This window comes from Melospiza melodia, unplaced genomic scaffold (assembly GCF_035770615.1).
Source record: "Melospiza melodia melodia isolate bMelMel2 unplaced genomic scaffold, bMelMel2.pri scaffold_184, whole genome shotgun sequence".
Classification (NCBI taxonomy): Eukaryota; Metazoa; Chordata; class Aves; order Passeriformes; family Passerellidae; genus Melospiza; species Melospiza melodia.
Genome location: NW_026948527.1, coordinates 86,982 through 113,366, shown reverse-complemented (window position 1 = coordinate 113,366; position 26,385 = coordinate 86,982). Strand labels below are relative to the sequence as shown.

General features: G+C 63.5%; 1 protein-coding gene across 1 annotated transcript in view; it reads left to right on the top strand.

Annotated features, from left to right (window-relative positions):
• The first annotated feature begins 1,627 nt into the window (after positions 1-1,627).
• Positions 1,628-26,385, top strand: part of LOC134433517 (chromodomain-helicase-DNA-binding protein 3-like) — a 45,072-nt gene continuing 20,314 nt past the window's right edge. Inside the window, 23 exon segments of the mRNA XM_063182351.1 lie at positions 1,628-1,831; positions 4,339-4,461; positions 5,338-5,526; positions 6,026-6,150; positions 6,695-6,975; positions 7,473-7,603; positions 8,468-8,603; positions 9,152-9,330; positions 10,345-10,518; positions 10,818-10,874; positions 11,955-12,152; positions 12,697-12,822; positions 12,824-12,912; positions 15,464-15,595; positions 16,561-16,660; positions 17,556-17,747; positions 18,802-19,002; positions 20,572-20,709; positions 21,688-21,809; positions 22,564-22,737; positions 22,839-22,980; positions 24,074-24,205; positions 25,088-25,205. Coding sequence (XP_063038421.1) covers positions 1,628-1,831; positions 4,339-4,461; positions 5,338-5,526; positions 6,026-6,150; positions 6,695-6,975; positions 7,473-7,603; positions 8,468-8,603; positions 9,152-9,330; positions 10,345-10,518; positions 10,818-10,874; positions 11,955-12,152; positions 12,697-12,822; positions 12,824-12,912; positions 15,464-15,595; positions 16,561-16,660; positions 17,556-17,747; positions 18,802-19,002; positions 20,572-20,709; positions 21,688-21,809; positions 22,564-22,737; positions 22,839-22,980; positions 24,074-24,205; positions 25,088-25,205 — 3,463 coding nt within the window.

Here is a 26,385-nt window from a genome sequence, read left to right as displayed (position 1 = left end):
TCCAAAACACTCAGAAATGGGCACACTGATTTTAGAGCTCCCTCTTTTCTAGAAAAGCTCATAAATAAATAAATTTGAATTTTAACCTCCTTTTTTTTTGCCCCAAACCCCTCAGAAATGGGCAAATCTCACCTTTTGCTGCTTCCCTGACCTTTTCCTCTGGCTTTTTCTGCACTTTTTTGTCCAATTTCTGGATTATTTTCCCTCAAAACCCCATGTGGGACCCCCAAACCAACCCCAAATCCACTTTTTAAAATCTCCCCGTCTGACCACCCCAAATCCCCATTTTTACCCTTTTTCCTCCCCCAAATCTCCATTTTTTACCCTTTTTCCTCTCACAACACCCCCAATCTCCATTTTTTCCACTTTTTCACCCTCTAAACCCCCAAAATCCCCATTTTTTCCACTTTTTCCTCCTCTAACCCCCCAAATCCCCATTTTTCTCCACCTTTCTCCCCCCGGATCAGAACTTTTGCCCATTTTGAACCTTTCCCCCCCGATCAGCAGCAGCCTGGCCTCTCTGTGCGGATTTAAGGTGAAATAACACTTTTCCCCCATTTTCCCAGCGGGAAACCGACTCCTCCCTCTCCTCCACAGCTGAAACTTGTTGGTTTTGGTTTTTTTTTTTTTAACATTTTTCCCGATTTTTGCCGTTTTCAGCCCAATCCCAGCAGAGAACAATGGCGAGGCCGCCGGGCTGGGCTGGGAGGGGGAGAACCCAAACCCGGCGAATTTTCCCTTAAAAAAATCCCTAAAAAAATCAAACCTAAACTTGAGATTTTCCACACTTGGCACCAAGTTGTTGAGCAAAGGCCTGGCCGGCTGCTCCAGCGCCGGGAAAATTGGGGTGAAACACCCCAAAAAAAGGCAAAACGGGGGATGCGTGCGGCGCGGGGGAAGCGGCGCCTCGGTCCCCGCTGTGCCTCTTCCCCCAGATTTTCCCTTTTCCCCCCATTTTGGAGCTCCCCTCCCTCTTTCTTTGTTCCAACTCCTTCCTCCCCTTCGCCGGAATCACTCCCCCTTTTTTTTTTTTTCTTCTTTTTTTTTTTTTTTCTTTTTGCTGCCTTTTTTTTTTTTTTTTATTGTGGTTTTTACTACATTTTTTCCATTTTTCCACCTATCCCCCCCCCCCTCCTCCTTTCACCGTTTCATTTGCAATTTCCACCATTTCCCCCTCGTTTCTCTCTCCCCTCACCCGCTCAGGGAGGGGTTTAACTTTAGGATCGCGGCCCCCCCCTTGCTCCAGCGGGGGTTTTTTTGGTGTTTTTTGGGTTTTTTTTCCCCTTTTTCTCGAGGTGCGGGGAGTGGGAGCGTCACGTGTGTGGAAAATTCTGGTTGATGCTTTGCCAGCGCGCCCCGGCTCCCCGCGCATGTCCGATGGGGCCGGGGGGGGGTTGCGTTTGGGGGGTGAAAAAGGGGGGAAAACACCCCAAAAATGGCAGGATCGGGCCCGCAGGGGCTCGGCCCCATCCCCGCCAGCGCCCGCGTGTCCCCGGCAGCACCCCCAGGTGATGGTTTGGGTTCAAAAAGCAGCGAAAAGGGGAATTTGGAAAAAAAGCGAGGAGCGGTGAGGGAGGGAAGGGGGGGGGGGGGGGAACAGGGCGGGCTGGGCCTCGGCGCTGCCGCCATGGTAAAAAACGGGCGGAAAGAGGGAGAATTCGGGGTTTTGCGCCCCGCGGGGTCGGCGCTGCCGGTGGTCCCCGGCGCTCGGCCCGGCCCGCCCGGGGCTGGCAGGCGGCGCTGCCAAGGGATTAGGCTGGAATGTGACCCCGGCGGCGCCGGGCGCTGCCGCTGTCCCCGCGCCAAGCCTGGCACCCGTGTCACCCCCTGTGTGTGTGTGTGTGTGTGGCTGTGTCCCCCCCTTGGGGACACCCTCGGGCTGATTTACGGCTGACAGCGCGGGGGGAGCGCGCCAGCGGCTGGCAGATGTGACACGGTGACACCTCGGCGTCACCAGAGCGGCGGCGGGGACAGCCCGGGCCGTGACACGGATGCGGTGTCACCGCCCCGGGGACAGGCCCGCGGGAATGGCCCCTGTCTGTCACACGGGGATGCCGGTGGCCCTCGGCCAAGGGCTGGGGAAATCCTCTGCTGGCTCGGGCACCGTGACACCGCCGGTGTCCCCATGGGAGGGACCGGGGAATCCTCTGCTGGGCTCGGGCACAGTGGACACCGCCGGTGTCCCCAAGGCAGGGCAGGGAATCTGTCACCATCACACCGCCGGTGTCCCCAAGGCAGGGCAGGGAATCTGTCACCGTCACACCACCGGTGTCCCCATGGGAGGGACTGGGGAATCCTCTGCTGGGCTCGGTCACCGTGACACCGCCGGTGTCCCCAAGGCAGGGCAGGGAATCTGTCACCGTCACACCACCGGTGTCCCCATCTGAGGGTCAGGGAATCTGTCACTGTGACACCGCCGGTGTCCCCATCTGAGGGTCAGGGAATGCTCTGCTGGCGGGTGGTGACACCGCTGTCCCCATGGGAGGGCTGGGGAGTGTCACGGTGTCACTGCTGTCCCCAGAGTGAGAGCTGGGCTCTGCTGGCTCGGTCACCGTGACACCACGGTGTCCCCAAGGCAGGGCCTGGGGAATCCTCTGCTGGTGACACCACTGTCCCCATGTGAGGGTCAGGGAATGCTCTGCCATCATTTGATCACTGTCACGGCGTCACCACTGCTTGGTCACTGTCACAGTGTCCCTGCTGTCCCCATGTGAGGCTCAGGGAATCCTCTGCCATCAGTCAGTCACTGTCACATTGTCACCGCTGTCCCCCATGTGAGAGCTGGGGAGTGTCACGGTGTCACTGCTGTCCCCAGAGTGAGAGCTGGGGAATCCTCTGCTGGCTCGGTCACCGTGACACCACCGGTGTCCCCAAGGCAGGGCAGGGAATCTGTCACCGTGACACCGCCGGTGTCCCCAAGCGAGGGCTCGGGGAATCCTCTGCTGGCGGCTGGGGACACCACTGTCCCCATGTGAGGGTCAGGGAATGCTCTGCCATCTCTTGGTCACTGTCACGGTGCCACCAGTGCTTGGTCACCGTCACCGTGACACCACCGGTGTCCCCAAGTGAGGGCTTGGGGAATCCTCTGCTGGTGGCTGGTGACACCGCTGTCCCCAGAGTGAGAGCTGGGGAGTGTCAGGGTGACACTGCTGTCCCCAGAGTGAGAGCTGGGGAATCCTCTGTTAGTGCTTGGTCACTGTCCACGGGTGTCACCACCGGTGTCCCCCCCGTGGGAGGGCTCGGGGAATCCTCTGCTGGCGGTTGGTGACACTGCTGTCCCCATGTGAGAGCTGGGGAGTGCTCTGCCATTGGTTGGTCACTGTCACAGTGTCACCGGTGTTTGGTCACTGTCACAGTGACACTGCTGTCCCCTGGGCTGAGCCATTTGGGAATCCTCTGCCATCCATCAGTCACTGTCACAGTGTCACCGGTGTCCCCAGAGTGAGAGCTGGGGAATGCTCTGCTGGTGTTTGGTCACTGTCACGGTGTCACCGGTGTCCCCTGGGCCCAGTGGCTGGGAAATGCTCTGCCATCCATCAGTCACTGTCACAGTGACACTGCTGTCCCCATGTGAGAGCTGGGGAATCCTTTGCCATCATTTGGTCGCTGTCACGGTGTCACTGCTGTCCCCACGTGAGGGTCAGGGAATCCTCTGCTAGTGTTTGGTTGCTGTGATGGTGACACTGCTGTCCCCATTCTATCCCCATCCTGACCTTGTCCCTGTCCCCATCCCTGTCCCTGTCCTGTCCCCGTCCTGCCCCCATCCTGTTCCCCAGCCCCGTCCCCAGCCTGCCCCCATCCCATCCCCATCCCTGTCCCCAAGGCTGATGTCTCTGTGTCCCCATGGTGTCCCCATGGCTGATGTCCCCATCGTGTCCCCATGGCTGATGTCCCCGTGTCCCCATGGCTGATGTCCCCATGTCCCTGTGGCTGATGTCCCCATCGTGTCCCCATGGCTGATGTCCCCATGGTGTCCCCATGGCTGATGTCCCTGTGTCCCCATGGCTGATGTCCCCATGGCTGATGTCTCCGTGTCCCCGTGGCTGATGTCCCCATCGTGTCCCCGTGGCTGATGTCCCTGTGGCTGATGTCCCCGTGTCCCCATCGTGTCCCCGTGGCTGATGTCCCTGTGTCCCCATGGCTGATGTCCCCATCGTGTCCCCATGGCTGATGTCCCCATCGTGTCCCCATGGCTGATGTCCCCATGGCTGATGTCCCCATCGTGTCCCCATGGCTGATGTCCCCATGGCTGATGTCCCCATCGTGTCCCCATGGCTGATGTCCCCGTGGCTGATGTCCCCATGGTGTCCCCGTGGCTGATGTCCCCATGGTGTCCCCCCAGATGGTGACGAGGAGCTGCTGCGGGGCCTCGAGGGGGCCCTGGGGGTGAAGAAGAAGAAAAGGGGCCCCCGGAAACAGAAGGAAAACAAACCTGGGAAACCCCGGAAACGGAAAAAACTGGTGGGTGCTGCTGGGACAGGGATGGGGACAGGGACAGGGGACAGGGTTTGGGGACAGGGACAGGGATGGGGACAATGGGTGGTAACAGGGACAGGGATGGGGACACTGGATGGGGACACTGGGTGGGGACAGGGATGGGGACAGGGACAGGGGACAGAGATGGGAACAGTGGGTGGGGACAGGCCCTTAGGGACAATGGATGGTGTCTGGGGACAAGTGACAGGGTTTGGGGACAGGTGACAGCATGTGTCCCCAATGGACAGGGGTTAGGGACAGGTGACAGGGTCTGGGGATAGGTGACAGGCCTTTAGGGACAGCTCACTGTGACAAAGGACAGGTGACAGGGTCTAGGGAGAGGTGACAGAGTTTGGGGACAGGTGACAGGGTCTAGGGACAGGTGACAGGGTTTGGGGACAGGTGACAGGCCCTTAAGGAGAGTGGGTAGGGCCTGGGGACAATGAATGAGGTCAGGGACAGGTGACAGGCCCTTAGGGACAGGTGATGAGGTCTAGGGACAGGTGACAGGGATGGGGACAGGTGATGGTTTGGGGGTGGCTGATGGGGGTCTCTGGGATGACTGATGGGGTTCTGAGGGTGCCTGACGGGGACCTGGTGTGACTGAGGGGGGGTTTCAGGGTTAGTGACAGTTTTGGGTATTTTGGGGTGGTTTTTGGGGTATTTTTGGGGTCGTTTCAGGTGTTTTGGGGTTCCCCAGGTGAGCGAGGATGAGCTGGAATCAGAGAGGGGATGAGTACCAGCGCGAGGCGTACCGGGAGTGGCTCAGGGCTCTCAGGGTCACTGCATGGGGCTCTCAGGAGGCTCTCAGGGTCACTGACAGTTCTGGGGTATTTTTGGGGTATTTTTGGGGTTCCCCAGGTGAGCGAGGATGAGCTGGAGTCCGAGAGGGACGAGTACCAGCGCGAGGAGTACCGGGAGAAGTCGGAGAGCGGCGGCAGCGACTCGGGCGGGGCGGCGCGCAAGCGGCGGCGGAAGCACCGCGAGAAGAAGGAGAAGAAAACCAAGAGGAGGAAAAAGGCCGACGATGAGGGGGGGCAGAAGGTCAAGGTGCGGCCTGGGAGGGGGGGAGTCCCGACACCTTTTGGGGTCCCATCACCTCTGTGGGGTCCCAGGGGGGTCCCAACACTTGTGTGGGGTCTTCACGGAGGTCCCAGCACCTTTTGGGGTTCTTTCACTGTGTGGGTCCCCATGGTGGTCCCAAAACCCTTTGGGTGCCCACGGGGGGTCCCCGTCTCCCCTCTGGTCCTTGTGGGGGTCCCATCGCATCAGGGGTCCCCACAGTGACGTGTTTCTTCTCCTGCTCTCTGTCCACGTTCCTGGTGGTTTCTCCCTGTCCTGGCGTCCATCCCCCTGGTGTCCCCCTGGTGTCCCTCATGTCCCCCCTCATGTCCCCCTGCTGTCCCCCCTTGTCCCCCTGCTGTCCCTGATGTCCCTCTGATGTCCCTGCTGTCCCCCTGCTGTCCCTGCTGTCCCTGCTGTCCCTGCTGTCCCCCTGCTGTCCCTGCTGTCCCTGCTGTCCCTGCTGTCCCCCTGCTGTCCCCTGCAGGCGGTGGAGCAGAAATCCTCGGCGCAGCTCCTGGGGGCCTGGGGGCTGGAGGACGTTGACCACGTGTTCACCGAGGAGGATTATCACACCCTCACCAACTACAAGGCCTTCAGCCAGTTCATGAGGTGGGCTGGGAGTCCCGGGGGTCCCTCTGGGTGTTTGGGGGGGGGGTCCCAGGGGTCCCTCTGGGTGTTTGAGAGGGTTCTGAGTGACCCCAGGGATCCTGAGTGACCCCAGGGCCGTCCTGGGATCCTGAGTGACCCCAGGAATCCCGAGTGACCCCAGGGCTGTCCCAGGATCCTGAGTGACCCCAGGGCCATCCTGAGTGACCCCAGGGCTGTCCCAGGATCCTGAGTGACCCCCAGGGCCATCCTGAGTGACCCCCAGGGCTGTCCCAGGATCCTGAGTGACCCCAGGGCCATCCTGAGTGACCCCAGGGCTGTCCCGAGTGACCTCACGGCCACCCCAGGCCACTCTGTGGCCACCATGCCACCCCACAGTGTCCATCAGTCCATGCCACCCCACAATGTCCAGCACTCTTCCCTCCCTTCTTCCCCCACCACCCTGTCACCCTTTGCCCCCTCACCCTTTCCCCCCTCACCCTTTGCCCCCTCACCCTTTGCCCCCTCACCCTTTGCCCCCTCACCCTTTGCCCCCTGCTCTCTCCAGGCCCCTGATAGCCAAGAAGAACCCCAAGATCCCCATGTCCAAGATGATGACCATCCTGGGCGCCAAGTGGAGGGAGTTCAGCGCCAACAACCCCTTCAAGGGCTCGGCCGCCGCCGTGGCCGCGGCTGCAGCGGCTGCAGCGGCCGCCGTGGCCGAGCAGGTGTCGGCAGCCGTGGCCAGCGTGGGCCCCGAGGCGCCGCCGCCGCCGCAGGGACAGGGACAGGGACAGCCACAGGGACAGGGACAGCCCCTGCGCAAGGCCAAGACCAAGGAGGGCAAAGGTGGGGACCCCTGCTCAACCTGGGCATTGAGGGGGTTTGGGGTGTTGGGGGGGATTGGGGTAACCCTGGGGGTTTTGGGGTTTGGGGGGTTTTGGGGTCCCTGTGATGGTTTTGAGGTCCCTGTGTTGGTTTTGGGGGTCCCTGTGTTGGTTTTGGGTCCCCCCTGTTCCGTCTGGGGGGTCCCTGTTCAGTTTGGGGTCCCTGTTCAGTTTGGGGTCCCTGTTCAGTTTGGGGGTCCCTGTGTTGGTTTGGGGGTCCCTGTGTTGTTTTGGGGGTCCCTGTGTTGTGTTTGGGGTCCCTGTGTTGGTTTGGGGTCCCCTGGTCGGTTTGGGGGTCCCTGTGTTGTTTTGGGGGTCCCTGTGTTGTGTTTGGGGTCCCTGTGTTGGTTTGGGGTCCCCTGGTCGGTTTGGGGGTCCCTGTGTTGGTCTGGGGGGTCCCTGTGTTGGTTTGGGGGTCCCTGTGTTGTTTTGGGGGTCCCTGACCCACGGTGCCCGCAGGCCCCGGGCACAAGAAGCGCAGCAAGAGCCCGCGGGTGCCCGAGCTGAAGAGGAAGATGAAGGGCAGGAAGATGGCGCCGCTCAAGATCAAACTGGGGGTGCTGGGAGGGAAACGCAAGAAGAGCAGCTCGGTGAGGGACACGGGGGACACTGGGGGGACACTGGGGACACTGGGGGGACACTGGGGGGACACTGGGGGGATACTAGGGGTGCTGGGGACACTGGGGGGACACTGGGGACACTGGGGATACTGGGGGGACACTGGGGGGATACTGGGGGTGCTGGGGACACTGGGGACACTGGGGATACTGGGGGTGCTGGGAGCACTGGGGATACTGGGGGGACACTGGGGATACTGGGGGTGCTGGGAGCACTGGGGACACTGGGATACTGGGGGGATACTGGGGGCACTGGGGGGACACTGGGGACACTGGGAGTGCTGGGAGGGAAACGCAAGAAGAGCAACTCGGTGAGGGACACTGGGGATACTAGGGATACTGGGAGCACTGGGGGACAGGGCAGGGAGCACTGGGGGATACTGGGAGCACTGGGGGACAAGGCAGGGGGTACTGGGAGTGCTGGGAGCACTGGGGGATACTGGGGGACACTGGGAGCATAGGGGGACACTGGGGGACTGGGACATGAGACACTGGGAGCACTGGGGACACTGAGAGTGGGGACACCCAGGGATAGGGACACTGAGGATGGGCACGTGGGAATGGGGCACTTGTCCCTGATGTCCCCTGATGTCCCCTGATACCCTCCTGCTGTCCCCTGCTGTCCCCGCTGTCCCCTCATGTCCCCCGCTGTCCCCGCTGTCCCCTCATGTCCCCACTGTCCCCTGCTGTCCCCGCTGTCCCCTGATGTCCCGTCATGTCCCCTCATGTCCCCACTGTCCCCACTGTCCCCTCATGTCCCCCTGCTGTCCCTGCTATCCCCTGCTGTCCCCGCTGTCCCCGCTGTCCCCTCATGTCCCCGCTGTCCCCTGCGAGCAGAGCGAGGACGCGGGCGAGGCCGAGGAGGACTCTGACGCCGAGAGCCCCGGGGTGCTGGGGGCCGCCCCCCGCCCCGACCCCGCCACGCGCCTCAAGAAGCTCAAACGGGGCCGCCCCGGCCGCAAGAAGAAGAAGGGTGAGTGTCCCCATCCCTGTCCCCAGTATTCCCCACACCCCCTGACTCCCGTGGGCACGGTGCCAGCAGTGACAGGGTGACAGAGGTGACAGCAGTGACAGGGTGACAGAGGTGACAGCAGTGAGAGCCATGTCCCTGTCCTCAGTGTCCCCATTGCTCCCCACACCCGCTGAGGGGGTGCAGTGGCTGCAGTGACTGCAGTGACCGGGTGACAGAGGTGACAGTGGCGATAGTGACAGCCGTGTCACTGTCCCCATCCCCAATGTCCCCATGTCCCCATCCCTGTCCCCAGTGTCCCCCACACCCCGTGACTCCCGTGGGCACAGTGACAGCAGTGACAGGGTGCCAGCAGTGACCGGGTGACAGAGGTGACAGCGGCCATAGTGACAGCCGTGTCGCTGTCCCCATCCCCAATGTCCCCATGTCCCCATGTCCCCGTCTCCAGTGCCCCATTGCCCCCCGCACCCCCCGAGCTCCCATGGGCACGGTGCCAGCAGTGACAGCGGCCATAGTGACAGACAGTGACAGCCGTGCCGCTGTCCCCGCAGGGCCGGGCCCCGAGGAGGAGGGCGACGGCTACGAGACCGACCACCAGGATTACTGCGAGGTGTGCCAGCAGGGCGGGGAGATCATCCTGTGCGACACCTGCCCGCGCGCCTACCACCTGGTGTGCCTGGACCCCGAGCTGGACCGCGCGCCCGAGGGCCGCTGGAGCTGCCCGCACTGCGTGAGTGCCACCCTGGGGCACTGGGGGGCACTGGGGGGGACTGGGGGCATCCCGAGGGCCGCTGGAGCTGCCCGCACTGCGTGAGTGCCACCCGGGGGCACTGGGGGGCACTGGGGGCATCCCGAGGGCCGCTGGAGCTGCCCGCACTGCGTGAGTGCCACCCTGGGGCACTGGGGGGGACAGGAGTGGGGGCATCCTGAGGGGCGCTGGAGCTGCCCGCACTGCGTGAGTGCCACCCTGGGGGCAATGGGGGCACTGGGGGGCACTGGAGCTGCCCGCACTGCGTGAGTGCCACCCTGGGGGCACTGGGGGCACTGGGGGCATCCCAAGTGGCGCTGGAGCTGCCCCCGCTGCCGTGAGTGCCACCCTGGGGCACTGGGGGGCACTGGGGGGGCACTGGGGGCACTGGGGGGCACTGGGAAGGCACTGGGGGTGGACTGGGAGAGGACTGGGGGGCACTGAGGGCATCCTGGAGGGGGTTAGTGGGGACTGGGAAGGGACTGGGAGGGCACTGGAGGGACTGGGGGCATCCTGGAGGGGGTGAGAGGGGTCTGAGAGGGGACTGGGAGCACTGGGGGGGGGTCCGGGGGCACTGGGGGGCACTGGCATTGGACTGGGAAGCACGGAGGGCATCCTGGAGAGGGTTAGGGGCATCCTGAGGGGACTGGGGGTGTCCTGGGGGGGATTGGGACGGTGTTGGGGCTGTTCCCTGGCAGTCTGGGGTCTCCAGGGCCTGTTTTGGGGTTATTCCCTGGAGGTTTTGTTATCCCTGGTACTTTGGGGTCTCCAGGGGCTGTTTTGGGGTTATTCCCTGGCAGTTTGGGGTCTCCAGGGCTGTTTTGGGGTTATTCCCTGGCAGTTTGGGGTCTCCAGGGCTGTTTTGTTCCCTCCCTGGTGTTTGGGGTCTCCAGGGCTGTTTTGGGGTTTATTCCCTGGCAGTTTGGGGTCTCCAGGGCTGTTTTGTTCCCTCCCTGGTGTTTGGGTGTCCCCCCTCTGAGCCCGATGTGTCCCCAGGAGAAGGAGGGCGTGCAGTGGGAGGCCAAGGAGGAGGAGGAGGAGGAGGAAGAGGAGGAGGAGGAGGGCGAGAAGGAGGAGGAGGACGATCACATGGAGTACTGCCGCGTGTGCAAGGACGGCGGCGAGCTGCTGTGCTGCGACGCCTGCGTGTCCTCGTACCACATCCACTGCCTGAACCCGCCCCCTGCCCGAGGTCCCCAACGGCGAGTGGGCTCTGTCCCCGCTGCACGGTACGGGGACATTGGGGACACTGTGGGGACATGGGGACACTGTGGGGACATGGGGACACTGTGGGGACATGGGGGACATTGGGGCTGGGGTGTCCTCGTACCACATCCACTGCCTGAACCTGCTGCTGCCCGAGGTCTCCAACGGCGAGTGGCTCTGTCCCCGCTGCACGGTATGGGGACATGGGGACATGGGGACACTGTGGGGACATTGGGGGCATTGGGGACACGGGAGCTGTGACACTGAACCCGCCGCTGCCCAAGGTCCCCAACGGCAAGTGGCTCTGTCCCCGCTGCACGGTACCCAGGGGACATGGGGACACTGTGGGGACATGGGGACATCGGGGACACTGGGGGTTGTGAGGGACATGGGGACACTGTGGGGATATGAGGATATGGAGACACTTTGGGGACGTGACAATATTGCGGGACATGGGGGCACTGTGGGCTCACAGGGGCACCAGTGTCCCCACCAGTGTCCCCATCAGTGTCCCCAGCAGTGTCCCCATCAGTGTCCCCGCTGTCCCCGCAGTGCCCGGTGCTCAAGGGCCGTGTGCAGAAGATCCTGTGGGGACATTGAGGGACATGGGGACACTGTGGGGACATTGAGGGGGATATGGGGGCACTGTGGGGACGCTGAGGGCTCACAGGGACACCAGTGTCCCCATCAGTGTCCCCATCAGTGTCCCTGTCCCTGCAGTGCCCGGTGCTCAAGGGCCGTGTGCAGAAGATCCTGTGGGGACATTGAGGGACATGGGGGCACTGTGGGGACATGGGGGCACTGTGGAGACATTGAGGGACATGGGGGCACTGTGGGCTCACAGGGGCACACCAGTGTCCCCAGCAGTGTCCCCAGCAGTGTCCCCGCAGTGCCCGGTGCTCAAGGGCCGTGTGCAGAAGATCCTGTGGGGACACTGAGGGACATGGGGACACTGTGGAGACGTTGAGGGACATGGGGACACTGTGGGGACGCTGAGGGCTCACAGGGACACCAGTGTCCCCAGCAGTGTCCCCCATCAGTGTCCCCAGCAGTGTCCCCGCTGTCCCCGCAGTGCCCGGTGCTCAAGGGCCGTGTGCAGAAGATCCTGTGGGGACATTGAGGGACATGGGGGCCCTGTGGGGGGACATGGGGGCACTGTGGGCTCACAGGAACAAACCAGTGTCCCCAGCAGTGTCCCCATCAGTGTCCCCAGCAGTGTCCCCGCTGTCCCCGCAGTGCCCGGTGCTCAAGGGCCGTGTGCAGAAGATCCTGTGGGGACATTGAGGGACATGGGGGCCCTGTGGGGGGACATGGGGGCACTGTGGGCTCACAGGAACAAACCAGTGTCCCCAGCAGTGTCCCCAGCAGTGTCCCCAGCAGTGTCCCCGCTGTCCCCGCAGTGCCCGGTGCTCAAGGGCCGTGTGCAGAAGATCCTCTACTGGCGCTGGGGGGAGCCCCCCGCCCCCGTGGCGCCCCCAGGAGCCCCCCAGGCCCAGGAGGGGCCCCCCCAGGCCCTGCAGGGCCGCTCGGAGCGAGAGTTCTTCGTCAAGTGGGTGGGGCTGTCCTACTGGCACTGCTCCTGGATCAAGGAGCTGCAGGTACGGCACACCTGGGGCACCCCAAAATATCGGGGGGGCCCCCAAAATATCGGGGGGATACCCCAAAGTACGGGGGGGCTCATCATGGGTGGGGCTGTGCTACTGGCACTGCTCCTGGATCAAGGAGCTGCAGGTACGGCACACCTGGGGGAACACCCCAAAAACCTGGGGGAACACCCCAAAATATCGGGGGGGCCCCCAAAGTACGGGGGGGATACCCCAAAGTATGGAGGAACACCTGGGCATCTGGGGGGACTCAGCATTGTGGGGCTCATCATGGGTGGGCTGTGCTACTGGCACTGCTCCTGGATCAAGGAGCTGCAGGTACGGCACACCCGGGGCACCCCAAAAACCTGGGGGGGACCCCAGAATATCGGGGGGGACAGCTGGATAACTGGAGGGGCTCAACTTTGAGGTGCTCCCCTCTAATTTTGGGATGATTCCCTTTAACTTTGGGGTGTCCCCCCTAACTTTGGGGTGATTCTCCCTAACTTTGGGGTGTCCTCTCTGACTTTGGGGTGTCCCCTTTGATTCCGGGGCGCAGCTGGAGATCTTCCACCTGGTGATGTACCGCAACTACCAGCGCAAGAACGACATGGACGAGCCCCCCCCGCTGGACTACGGCTCGGGGGACGACGACCCCAAGAGCGAGAAACGGGGGGGCAGGGGGGGACCCCCTCTTTGGGGGCATGGAGGAGCGCTTCTACCGCTACGGCATCAAGCCCGAGTGGATGACGGTGCACCGCATCATCAACCACAGGTGGGCACCCCAAAATATCCCCCTGGGCACCCCAAAATGTCCACCCGGGGCACCCCAAAATATCCACCCGGGGCACCCCCAAAATGTCCACCCGGGGCACCTCAAATACCACCTGGAGCACCCCAAAATATCCCATCCAGGGCACCCCAAAATATCCCCCTGGGCACCCCAAAATGTCCACCCGGGGCACCCCCAAAATATCCACCCGGGGCACCCCAAATATCACCCGGGGCACCCCCAAAATGTCCACCCGGGGCACCCCAAATACCACCTGGAGCACCCCAAAATATCCCATCCAGGGCACCCCAAAATATCCACCCGGGGCACCCCAAATATCACCTGGGGCACCCCAAATATCACCTGGGGCACCCCAAAATGTCCACACCGGGGCACCCCAAAATATCCCATCCAGGGCACCCCAAAATATCCACCCGGGGCACCCCAAATATCACCTGGAGCACCCCAAAATGTCCATCCAGGGCACCCCAAATCTCCCTGGGGCACTCCAGATCCCATCCAGGGCACCCCAAATATCCTCCAGGGCACCCCAAATATCACCTGGAGCACCCCAAAATGTCCATCCAGGGCACCCCAAATCTCCCTGGGGCACTCCAGATCCCATCCAGGGCACCCCCAAATATCCTCCAGGGCACCCCCAAATCCCCAGAGGACAGGGGGGACAGCCAGGTGGCCAAGGGGGGGTTTGGGGACATTGGTGGCACCCGTGGGGACATTCTGGGCACCCAAGGGCACCCCCAGCACCCACTGGGATGGTCGGGCACTGTCCCCAGGTGTCACCAGGCCGTGTCCCCAGGTGTCCCCTCCATGTGTCCCTGTCCCCAGGTGACCCCCTGTCCCCTCCTTGTGTCCCCAAGTCCTCTCCGTGTCCTCACGTGACCCCGTGTCCTGTCCGTGTGTCCCTGTCCCCAGGTGACCCCGTGTCACCTCCATGTGTCCCCATGTCCTCTCCATGTCCTCACATGACCCCGTGTCACCTCCATGTGTCCCCAGTCCCCAAGTGGCCTCATTTTCATTCCGTGTCCTGAGCTGTCCCCAGGTGACCCCATGTGCTGTCCACATGTCCCCTCTGTGTCCCCACGTGTCCCCAGGTGACCCCAGTGTCCCTGCTGACCCCTGGTGGCACTTGTGTCCCTTTCAGTCCCCTGCTGTCACCCACACCCTGGTGGCAGTGACACTCCCTGCCGTGTCCCTCGGTGCTGCTGGCTGTCCCCGTGTCCCCAGGGGTGCCCCAGTGTCACCCGTGGGTGCCCCGTGCCCTTGGGGACACTCAGTTGTCCCCATGGATGCCCCCTGGGTGCCTAATGTCCCCATGGTGCCGCACGTCCTTGGGTGCCTGGTGTCACCACTGTTCCATTGTCCCCTGGGTGCCCGTTGTCTGATTGTCCCCTGGTGTCCCCCGTTGTCCCCCATTGCCCTTGGGTGCCCTGGCTGTCCCTGCTGTCCCCATGCCAGGGGTGACACGGTGCCCTGGGTGTCCCCATGGTATCCCTGCTGTCCCCAGGGTGTCCCTGTGCCCCAGATGATGTGGTGTCCCTGCTGTCCCCGTGCCCTGGGTGACGCAGTGCCCCTGCTGTCCCCTCTGTCCCCATGGTGTCCCCGCTGTCCCCACGATGTCCCCGTGCCCCGGGTGACGCGGTGCCCTGGCTGTCCCTGCATTGTCCCCATGGTGTCCCCGTGCCCCGGGTGATGCGGTGCCCTGGGTGTCCCTGGATGTCCTCCCTGTGTCCCCATTGTCCCCACAGTGTCCCCACAGTGTCCCCGTGCCCCGGGTGACGTGGCGTCCCTGGCTGTCCCCGTGGTGTCCCCGGTGTCCCCGTGCCCCGGGTGACGCGGTGCCCTGGCTGTCCCTGCATTGTCCCCACTGTCCCCACACTGTCCTCAGTGTCCCCGTGCCCCGGGTGACGCGGTGCCCCTGGCTGTCCCCGCTGTGTCCCCGGTGTCCCCGTGCCGCGGGTGACGCGGTGCCCTGGCTGTCCCTGCTCTGTCCCTGGCTGTCCCTGTGTTGTCCCCACTGTCCCCCCGCTGTCCCCACGGTGTCCCCGTGCCCCGGGTGACGCGGTGCCCTGGCTGTCCCCCCCGGCTGTCCCCACGGTGTCCCCGTGCCGCGGGTGACGCAGTGCCCTGGCTGTCCCCGTGTTGTCCCCGGTGTCCCTGGCTGTCCCCGGTGTCCCCGTGCCGCGGGTGACGCGGTGTCCCCGGCTGTCCCCGGCTGTCCCTGGCTGTCCCCAGCTGTCCCCGGTGTCCCCGTGCCGCGGGTGTCGCGGTGCCCCTGGCTGTCCCCCCGGTGTCCCCGGTGTCCCCGTGCCGCGGGTGACGCAGTGCCCTGGCTGTCCCCGTGTTGTCCCCACTGTCCCCCGCTGTCCCCACGGTGTCCCCGTGCCCCGGGTGACACGGTGCCCTGGCTGTCCCCCCCGGCTGTCCCCCCGGTGTCCCCGTGCCGCGGGTGACGCGGTGCCCCGGCTGTCCCCCCGGTGTCCCCGGCTGTCCCCGGTGTCCCCGTGCCGCGGGTGACGCGGTGCCCGTGGCGCAGCGTGGACCGCAAGGGGCAGTACCACTACCTGGTGAAGTGGCGGGACCTGCCCTACGACCAGGCCACCTGGGAGGAGGACGAGATGCCCATCCCCGACTACGACCTGCACAAGCTGGCGTACTGGAAACACCGGTGAGGGACACTGGGGACACTGGGGACACTGGGGACATTGGGGGGACACTGGGGACATTGGGGGCACAGGGGTGTGCCTACTGGAAACACCGGTGAGGGACACTGGGGACCCTGGGGACACTGGGGACATTGGGGGGACACTGGGGACATTGGGGGCACAGGGGTGTGCCTACTGGAAACACCGGTGAGGGACACTGGGGACACTGGGGGGACACTGAGGGGACACTGGGGACATTGGGGGTACAGGGGTGTGCCTACTGGAAACACTGGTGAGGGGACACTGGGGACATTGGGGACACTGGGGGGACACTGAGGGGACACTGGGGACATCGGGGTTACAGGGATGTGCCTGCTGGAAACACCGGTGAGGGACACTGGGGACCCTGGGGACACTGGGGACATTGGGGGGACACTGGGGACATTGGGGGTACAGGGGTGTGCCTACTGGAAACACCGGTGAGGGACACTGGGGACACTGGGGACACTGCAGGGACATTGGGGTTACAGGGGTGTGCCTGCTGGAAACACCAGTGAGGGACACTGGGGGGACACTGGGGACATTGGGGACACTGCGGGGACACTGGGGACATTGGGGACACTGGGGGAACATTGGGGTTACAGGGGTGTGCATACTGGAAACACCGGTGAGGGGACATTGGGGACACTGGGGACACTGGGGGGACACTGGGGACATTGGGGGGACACTGAGGGGACACTGGGGACATTGGGGGCACAGGGGTGTGCCTACTGGAAACACCGGTGAGGGGACACTGGGGACATTGGGGACACTGAGGGGACACTGGGACATTGGGGGTACAGGGGTGTGCATACTGGAAACACCGGTGAGGGGACACTGGGGACACTGGAGGGACACTGGGGGGACACTGGGGTTGCAGGGTGTCCCCTGATGTCCCCCGGTGTCCCCTGGTGTCCCCCGGTGTCCCCAATGTCCCCGGTGTCCCCAGGGAGGTGTTCATGGGCGAGGACCCGGCCCAGCCGCGCCGTTACAAGAAGAAGAAGAAGGAGACGCCGGGGGAGGGACCCCCCGACTCGCCCACCAACGACGTGAGTCACCCCAAAAACTGGGGAACCTAAAAATTGGGGAGCCCAAAAACTGGGCACCCCAAAAACTGGGCATCCCAAAAACTGAGCATCCCCAAAAACTGGGGATCCCAAAAACTGGGGATCCCAAAACTGGGCACCCCAAAAACTGGAGACCCCAAAATTGGGCACCCCAAAAACTGGGCACCCCAAAAACTGGGGATCCCAAAACTGGGCACCCCAAAAACTAGAGACCCCAAAACTGGGCACCCCAGAAACTGGGGGAGCCTTTGGGGACATTCCCGGACACCTGAGCACCCCAAACCTGGTTCCCGTGAGCCCACCTGAGCCCACCTGAGCCCTGTGTCACCTCCAGCTCTGTGGGGATTTTTGGGGTGCTCTGAGTGTCCCCCAAACCTGGTTCCCTTGACACACCTGAGCCCTGTGACACCTCCAGACCCCTGTGGGTTTTTGGGGTGTCCTGAACACCTGAATCCCGCCCAAACCCGGTTCCTGTGTCACCTCCATCCACCATGGGGCTGTCTGTGGTGGCGTGTCCCCCTGGTGACAGCCGTGTCCCCCCAAACCTGGTTCCCCTGATCCCTGTGACCCCTGCATCCCTGTTTGGGGTGTCTGTGGTGGCGTGTCCCCCCGGTGACAGCCGTGTCCCCCCAAACCCAGTCCCTGTGACCCCTCCATCCCTGTTTGGGGTGTCTGTGGTGGCGTGTCCCCCCGGTGACAGCCGTGTCCCCCCAAACCCAGTCCCTGTGACCCCTGCATCCCTGTTTGGGGTGTCTGTGGTGGCGTGTCCCCCCGGTGACAGCCGTGTCCCCCCAAACCCAGCCCCTGTGACCCCTCCATCCCCATGTTGGGGTGTCTGTGGTGGCGTGTCCCCCCGGTGACAGCCGTGTCCCCGCAGCCCACGGTGAAGTACGAGACGCAGCCGCGCTTCATCACGGCCACGGGCGGCACGCTGCACCTGTACCAGCTGGAGGGGCTCAACTGGCTGCGCTTCTCGTGGGCGCAGAGCACCGACACCATCCTGGCCGACGAGATGGGGCTGGGCAAGACCATCCAGACCATCGTCTTCCTCTACTCGCTCTACAAGGAGGTGAGGGCACCTGCGGGGCGCCTGTGTGCGGCTGGGGGCACCCACGTGGGGCTGGGGGCACCTGCCTGGTCACTAAGGTCATCCAGGTGGGCCTGGAGGCACTTCTGAGGGCACCTGTGTGGGGCTGGGGGCACCCACATGGTCACTGGGGGCACCCACATGGTCACTGGGGTCATCCACATGGTCACTGGGGTCACTCTCATGGGCCTGGGGTCATCCACATGGGCCTGGGGTCACTCACGTGGTCACTGGGGTCACTCACGTGAGCCTGGGGGCACCTGCGGGGCACCTCTGGGGGCACCTGTGTGGTCACTGGGGGCACCCATGTGGGGCTGGGGTCACCCACATGGACCTGGAGTCAACTGCTGGGGTCACCTCCTGGTCCCCAGGGTCACCCACATGTTCCGTTGGTCATCAGCCTGGCCGCTGGGGTCACTGATGTGGCCCTGGGGTCACCCATGTGGTCACTGGGGTCACCTGCCTGGTCCCTTGTTGTCACACTTGCCCCCTGACCCCAAGTTGCCCAAGGTCCTGTCCTATAATGTCCCCATGTCCCCCAAGACCTGCCCCCATGGTGTGACACAGTGTCCCCAGGCTGTCCCCATGGTGTGACACAGTGTCCCCAGGCTGTCCCCATGTCCCCTGTCCCCATGGTGTGACACAGCGTCCCCAGGGCTGTCCCCATGGTGTGACACAGTGTCCCCAGGCTGTCCCCATGTCCCCTGTCCCCATGGTGTGACACAGTGTCCCCAGGCTGTCCCCATGTCCCCTGTCCCCATGGTGTGACACAGCGTCCCCAGGGCTGTCCCCATGGTGTGACACAGTGTCCCCAGGCTGTCCCCGTGGTGTGACACAGTGTCCCCAGGGCTGTCCCCATGTGACACAGCGTCCCCAGGCTGTCCCCATGTCCCCTGTCCCCATGGTGTGACACAGTGTCCCCAGGCTGTCCCCGTGGTGTGACACAGTGTCCCCAGGCTGTCCCCATGTCCCCTGTCCCCGTGGTGTGACACAGTGTCCCCAGGCTGTCCCCGTGGTGTGACACAGTGTCCCCCAGGGCCACACCAAGGGCCCGTTCCTCGTCAGTGCCCCGCTCTCCACCATCATCAACTGGGAGCGCGAGTTCCAGATGTGGGCCCCGGCGTTCTACGTCGTCACCTACACGGGGGACAAGGACAGCCGGGCCATCATCCGCGAGAACGAGTTCTCCTTCGACGACAACGCCATGAAGGGCGGCAAGAAGGCCTTCAAGATGAAGGTGGGACACCGGGGACACCGGAGTGGCACCTGGGGTGGCACCTGGGGGACACTGGGGTGGTACATGGACACTTCAAGATGAAGGTGGGGCACCAAGGTGGCACCTGGGGTGGCACCTGGACTGATGGGAGTGGCACCTGGGGTGGCACCTGGACTGATGGGAGTGGCACCTGGGGGACAATGGGGTGGTACATGGACAGTTCAAGATGAAGGTGGGGCCCGGGGACACTGGGGGTGGCACCTGGGGTGGCACATGGACAGCTGGGGGACAGCAAGGTGGCACTTGGACAGATGGGGGTGGCACCTGGAGTGGCACCTGGACAGTTGGGGTGGCGTCTGGACAGATGGGGGTGGCACATGGACAGCTGGGGAACATCTGGGGTGGCATCTGGACAGATGGGGGTGGCACCTGGGGGACAGTGGGGTGGTACATGGACACTTCAGGATGAAGGTGAGGCATGGGGACACCTGGGACACCTGCAGGTGGCATATGGACAGCTGCGGGTGGCACCTGGGGGACAATGGGGTGGTACATGGACTCTTCAAGATGAAGGTGGGGCACGGGGACAGCTGGGACACCTGCGGGTGGCACCTGGACTGATGGGGTGGCACCTGGGGGACAGTGGGGTGGTACATGGACTCTTCAAGATGAAGGTGGGGCATGGGGACAGCTGGGACACCTGCGGGTGGCACCTGGGGTGGCACCTGGACAGATGGGGGACACCTGGGAGTGGCACTCAGACAGCTGGGGGACCTGCGGGTGGCACGTGGACACCTGGGGCCAGCTGGAGGTGGCACATGGACATCTGGAGGTGACATCTGGGGGTGGCACCTGGGGGACACTGGGGTGGTACATGGACTCTTCAAGATGAAGGTGGGGTGTGGGGACAGCTGGGACACCTGCGGGTGGCACCTGGCACCTGGGGTGGCACATGGACAGCTGGGGGACACCTGGAGGTGGCACCTGGGGGTGGCACATGGACACTTGGGAGTGGCACATGGACAGCTGGGGGACATCTAGGGATGGCACCTGGATACTTGGGTCACCTTGGGGTTCAGGGTGGGGTTTGGGGGGTTCAGGGTGTGCTGTTTCCATGTTTGGGGGTTCTGGGTGACATTTGGGGGTTTCTGGGTGTGCTGTTTCCATGTTTTGGGGTTCTGGGTGATGTTTGGAGGTTTCTGGGTGTGCTGTTTCCATGTTTTGGGGTTCTGGGTGATGTCTGGGGGGTTCTAGGTTGGTTTTTTCCATGTTTTGGGGTTCTGGGTGTGCTGTTTCCATGTTTTGGGGTTCTGGGTGGGGTTTGGAGGTTTCTGGGTGTGCTGTTTCCACGTTCTGGGGTTCTGGGTGGGGTTTGGGGGTTTCTGGGTGTGCTGTTTCCATGTTTCAGGGTTCTGGGTGATGTTTGGGGGTTTCTGGGTGTGCTGTTTCCATGTTTCAGGGTTCTGGGTGATGTTTGGAGGTTTCTGGGTGTGCTGTTTCCACGTTTTGGGGTTCTGGGTGTGCTGTTCCCCTGTTTTGGGGTGCCGGGGGTGTTTTGGGCTCCCGCTGACCCCGTGGCCGTGCCCGCAGCGCGAGGCCCAGGTGAAGTTCCACGTTCTGCTCACGTCCTACGAGCTGATCACCATCGACCAGGCGGCGCTGGGCTCCATCCGCTGGGCCTGCCTGGTGGTGGACGAGGCCCACCGGCTCAAGAACAACCAGTCCAAGGTGGGGGGCACCCCAAAAACTGGGCACGGGGCTGGGGGCACCCCAAAAACCGGGCGGGGGGCTGGGGGCACCCCAAAAACTGGGTATGGGGCTGGGGGATTGTTGGGTACCTGCCTGGTGGTGGACGAGGCCCACCGGCTCAAGAACAACCAGTCCAAGGTGGGGGGCACCCCAAAAACCGGGCACAGGGCTGGGGGCACCCCAAAAACTGCCCATGGGGCTGGGGGCACCCCAAAAACCGGGCGTGGGGCTGGGGGCACCCCAAAAACTGGGTATGGGGCTGGGGGATTGTTGGGTACCTGCCTGGTGGTGGACGAGGATCACCACCTCAAAAATAACCAGTCCAAGGTGGGGGGCACCCCAAAAACCGGGCATGGCTGTGGGGGGCACCCCAAAACCTGGGTGTGGGGCTGGGGGCACCCCAAAACCTGGGGATGGGGCTGAGGGCACCCCAAAAACCAGGGATCCCTGATTTTAGGGTCCTTGAGGGTGCCCAGGTGGATGTCAGGGGTGTCTCAGGTGGATCTGGGGGTGCCTTGGTGTGTTTTGGGGTGCCCCAGGTATATTTTGGGGTGCCCCAGGTGTATTTTGGGGTGTCTGAGCCGTGTCCCCGCAATTCTTCCGGGGGATCAGGGGATGCCCAGGTGTATCTGGGAGTACCCAGGCAGGTTTTGGGGTGCCCAGGTGTTTTTGGGGTGTCTGACGGGGGTGCCCAGGTATATTTTGGGGTATCCCAGGTTTATTTTGGGGTGTCTGAGCCGTGTCCCCGCAGTTTTTCCGGGGGATCAGGGGTGCCCAGGTGTGTTTCAGGGTGCCCCAGGTGTATCTGGGGGTGCCCGGGTGTATTTTGGGGTGTCTGAGCCGTGTCCCCGCAGTTTTTCCGGGGGATCAGGGGTGCCCAGGTGTGTTTCAGGGTGCCCCAGGTGTATCTGGGGATGCCCAGGTGTATTTTGGGGTGTCTGAGCCGTGTCCCCGCAGTTTTTCCGGGTGCTGAACGGGTACAAGATCGAGCACAAGCTGCTGCTGACGGGGACCCCGCTGCAGAACAACCTGGAGGAGCTGTTCCACCTGCTCAACTTCCTGACCCCCGAGAGGTTCAAGTGAGTCACTGTCACCTGTGTGTCACCTCCTGTGTCCCCTCCATGTCCCCCCCTGTCCCCACACTGACTGTGTCCCTCTGTCCCCTCTGTCCCCAGTAACCTGGAGGGGTTCCTGTGTCCCTTCCACCCCACATCCATGTCCCCATGTCCCCTCCATGTCCCCATGTCCCCACACTGACCCTGTCCCCGTGTCCCCCTGTCCCCAGTAACCTGGAGGGGTTCCTGTGTCCCCCCATGTCCCCTCCATGTCCCCACACTGACCCTGTCCCCGTGTCCCCCGTGTCCCCAGTAACCTGGAGGGGTTCCTGGAGGAGTTTGCCGACATCTCCAAGGAGGACCAGATCAGTGTTCCTGTGTCCCCCCATGTCCCCATGTCCCCACACTGACCCTGTCCCCGTGTCCCCAGTAACCTGGAGGGGTTCCTGTGTCCCCCCATGTCCCCACACTGACCCTGTCCCCGTGTCCCCAGTAACCTGGAGGGGTTCCTGTGTCCCTCCATGTCCCCACACTGACCCTGTCCCCGTGTCCCCAATAACCTGGAGGGGTTCCTGTGTCCCTCCATGTCCCCATGTCCCCACACTGACCCTGTCCCCATGTCCCCCGTGTCCCCAGTAACCTGGAGGGGTTCCTGTGTCCCCCCATGTCCCCATGTCCCCACACTGACCCTGTCCCCGTGTCCCCAATAACCTGGAGGGGTTCCTGTGTCCCTCCATGTCCCCATGTCCCCACACTGACCCTGTCCCCGTGTCCCCAGTAACCTGGAGGGGTTCCTGGAGGAGTTTGCCGACATCTCCAAGGAGGACCAGATCAAGAAGCTCCACGACCTGCTGGGCCCCCACATGCTGCGGCGCCTCAAGGCCGACGTCTTCAAGAACATGCCGGCCAAGACGGAGCTGATCGTGCGCGTGGAGCTCAGCCCCATGCAGAAGTGAGCCCCCGCTGTCCCCCGCCCCGGGCGCCGTCCCCCCCGGCCCTGCCAGTGCCACCGCGGTGTCCCCAGAGCGGCCGGTGGCACCGCTGTCCCCGCAGGAAGTACTACAAGTACATCCTGACGAGGAACTTCGAGGCGCTCAACTCGCGCGGCGGCGGCAACCAGGTGTCGCTGCTCAACATCATGATGGACCTCAAGAAGTGCTGCAACCACCCCTACCTGTTCCCCGTGGCCGCCATGGTGGGCGCTTGGGGACAGCGGGGACACGGGGGGACACCGGGGGGTGTGGCGGGACGTGGGGACAGCGGGGACACGTGGGGACACGGGGACAGCCGGAGACATGGAAGGACACGGGGGCACCAGGGACACCAAGGGGGGTGTGGGGGGACATGGGGACACCAAGGGGGGTGTGGGGGGACACAGGGGCACCAGGGACACCAGGGACATGGGGACAGCTGGGGGTGTGGGGGGACACAGCGGCACCAGGGACATGGGGACAGCTGGGGGTGTGGGGGGATATGGGGACACCAAGGACATGGGGACACAAAGGGGGTGTGGGGGGACACTGGGGCACCAGGGACACTGGGGACATGGGGACAGCTGGGGGTGTGAGGGGACATGGGGACAGGGAGAGGGCATGGGCGGCCATGGGGACAGGGAGGGGTTAAAAGGATGTGGGACATGGGGACATGGAGGGACATGGAGGGGACATGGGGACAGGGAGGGGACACAGGGATGTGGGACATGGGGACATGGAGGGACATGGAGGGGACATGGGGACAGGGAGGGGACACAGGGATGTGGGACATGGGGACATGGAGGGACAGGGAGGGGACATGGGGACAGGGAGGGGACACAAGGATGTAGGCTGGTGAACTTGGGGACACGGAGGGATGTGGGGACAAGAAGGGGTTGGAGTGACATGGCAGGGACAGAGGGACATGGGGTGGAGGAGCGTGGAGGGGACATGGAGATCGTGGGGGGACACCTGTCCCCGTGGGTGACACAGTGATGTCCCTGTGGGTGACCTGGCCGTGTCCCCATGGTGATGTCCCTGTGGGTGACCTGGCGATGTCCCTGTGGGTGATGTTCCATGGGTGATGTCCCCGTGGGTGACCTGGCGATGTCCCCATGGTGATGTCCCCGTGGGTGACCTGGCGGTGTCCCCATGGTGACCTGGTGGTGTCCCTGTGGGTGATGTCCCCGTGGTGACCTGGCGGTGTCCCTGTGGGTGATGTCCCCGTGGGTGATGTCCCCATGGGTGACCTGGCGGTGTCCCCGTGGGTGACCTGGCGGTGTCCCCGTGGTGACCTGGCGGTGTCCCTGTCCCCAGGAGTCCCCGAAGCTGCCGAGCGGCGCCTACGAGGGCGGGGCGCTGATCAAGGCCTCGGGGAAGCTGCTGCTGCTGCAGAAGATGCTGCGCAAGCTGAAGGAGCAGAACCACCGCGTGCTCATCTTCTCACAGGTGGGACCCCAAACCACCCCAAAATGTCCCTAAATATCCCTAAAACCACCCAAAATCCCCCCAGAACCACCGCGTGCTCATCTTCTCACAGCTGGGACCCCAAAACTACCCCAAAATATCCCTGAAATACCCCAAACCCATCCCCAGAACCACCGCGTGCTCATCTTCTCCCAGGTGGGACCCCAAAATCACCCCAAAATATCCCCAAAACCACCCAAAATTGCCCCAGAACCACTATGTGCTCATCTTCTCCCAGGTGGGACCCCAGAACTCCCCAAAACATCCCAAATTATCCCTGAAATACCCAAAAACCATCCCCAGAACCACCGCGTGCTCATCTTCTCACAAGTGGGACCCCAAAACTCCCCAAAACATCCCAAATTATCCCAAAATATCCCTGAAATACCCCCAAAATCCCCACAGAACAACCGCGTGCTCATCTTCTCCCAGGTGGGACCCCAAAATACCCCAAATCCCACCAGTCTGCCCAGTATGGGCTCTCCCAGTCCCTCCCAGTGTGCCCAGTACAGGCTCCCCAGTCCCTCCCAGTCTCTCCCAGTCCCTCCCAGTCCCTCCCAGTGGCTCCCAGTGTGCCCAGTACAGGCTCCCCAGTCCCTCCCAGTCTCTCCCAGTCCCTCCCAGTGGCTCCCAGTGTGCCCAGTACAGGCTCCCCAGTCCCTCCCAGTCCTTCCCAGTCCCTCCCAGTGTGCCCAGTACAGGCTCCCCAGTCCCTCCCAGTCCTTCCCAGTCCCTCCCAGTGTGCCCAGTACAGGCTCCCCAGTCCCTCCCAGTCCCTCCCAGTCCCTCCCAGTGTGCCCAGTACAGGCTCCCCAGTCCCTCCCAGTGGCTCCCAGTGGCTCCCAGTCTGACCAGTGCTCACAGATGACCAAGATGCTGGACCTGCTGGAGGATTTCCTGGACTACGAGGGCTACAAGTACGAGCGCATCGACGGCGGCATCACCGGGGCCCTGCGGCAGGAGGCCATCGACCGCTTCAACGGTACCGACGGGGACAGGGACGGGGACAGGGGACAATGACAGGGACAGGGGACACGGGGACAGGGACAGGGACAGGGATGGGACAGGGGATGGAGCGGGGCCCTGCGGCAGGAGGCCATCGACCGCTTCAACGGTACCGACGGGGACAGGGACGGGGACAATGACGGGGACAGGGGACACGGGGACAGGGACAGGGACAGGGGACATGGACAGGAACAGGGGACACGGGGACAGGGATAGGGACAGGGGACATGGACAGGAACAGGGGACAGCAATGGGGACAGGGATGGGACAGGGGATGGAGCGGGGCCCTGCGGCAGGAGGCCATCGACCGCTTCAACGGTACCGACGGGGACAGGGACGGGGACAATGACGGGGACAGGGGACACGGGGACAGGGACAGGGACAGCAGGTGGGACAGGGGATGGAGCGGGGGGGGCCCTGCGGCAGGAGGCCATCGACCGCTTCAACGGTACCGACGGGGACGGGGACAGGGACAATGATAGGGACAGGGGACAGCAATGGGGACAGGGGACAATGACAGGAACAGGGGACAGCAATGGGGACAGGGGACAATGACAGGGACAGGGGGCAGCAATGGGGACAGGGACAGCAGGTGGGACAGGGGATGGAGCGGGGGGGGCCCTGCGGCAGGAGGCCATCGACCGCTTCAACGGTACCGACGGGGACGGGGACGGGGACAATGATGGGGACAGGGGACAGCAATGGGGACAGGGATGGGGACAGGGGACAATGACAGGAACAGGGGACAGCAATGGGGACAGGGGACAATGACAGGGACAGGGGGCAGCAATGGGGACAGGGACAGCAGGTGGGACAGGGGATGGAGCGGGGCCCTGCGGCAGGAGGCCATCGACCGCTTCAACGGTAGCGATGGGGACAGGGACGGGGACAATGACAGGGACAGGGGACAGCAATGGGGATAGGGATGGGGACATGGGACAATGACAGGGGACACGGGGACAGGGGGACAGGGACAGGTGACATGGACAGGGATGGGACAGGGGATGGAGCGGGGCCCTGCGGCAGGAGGCCATCGACCGCTTCAACGGTACCGACGGGGACAGGGACGGGGACAATGATGGGGACAGGGGACACGGGGACAGGGACAGGGGACAGGGGACATGGACAGGAACAGGGGACATGGGGACATGGACAGG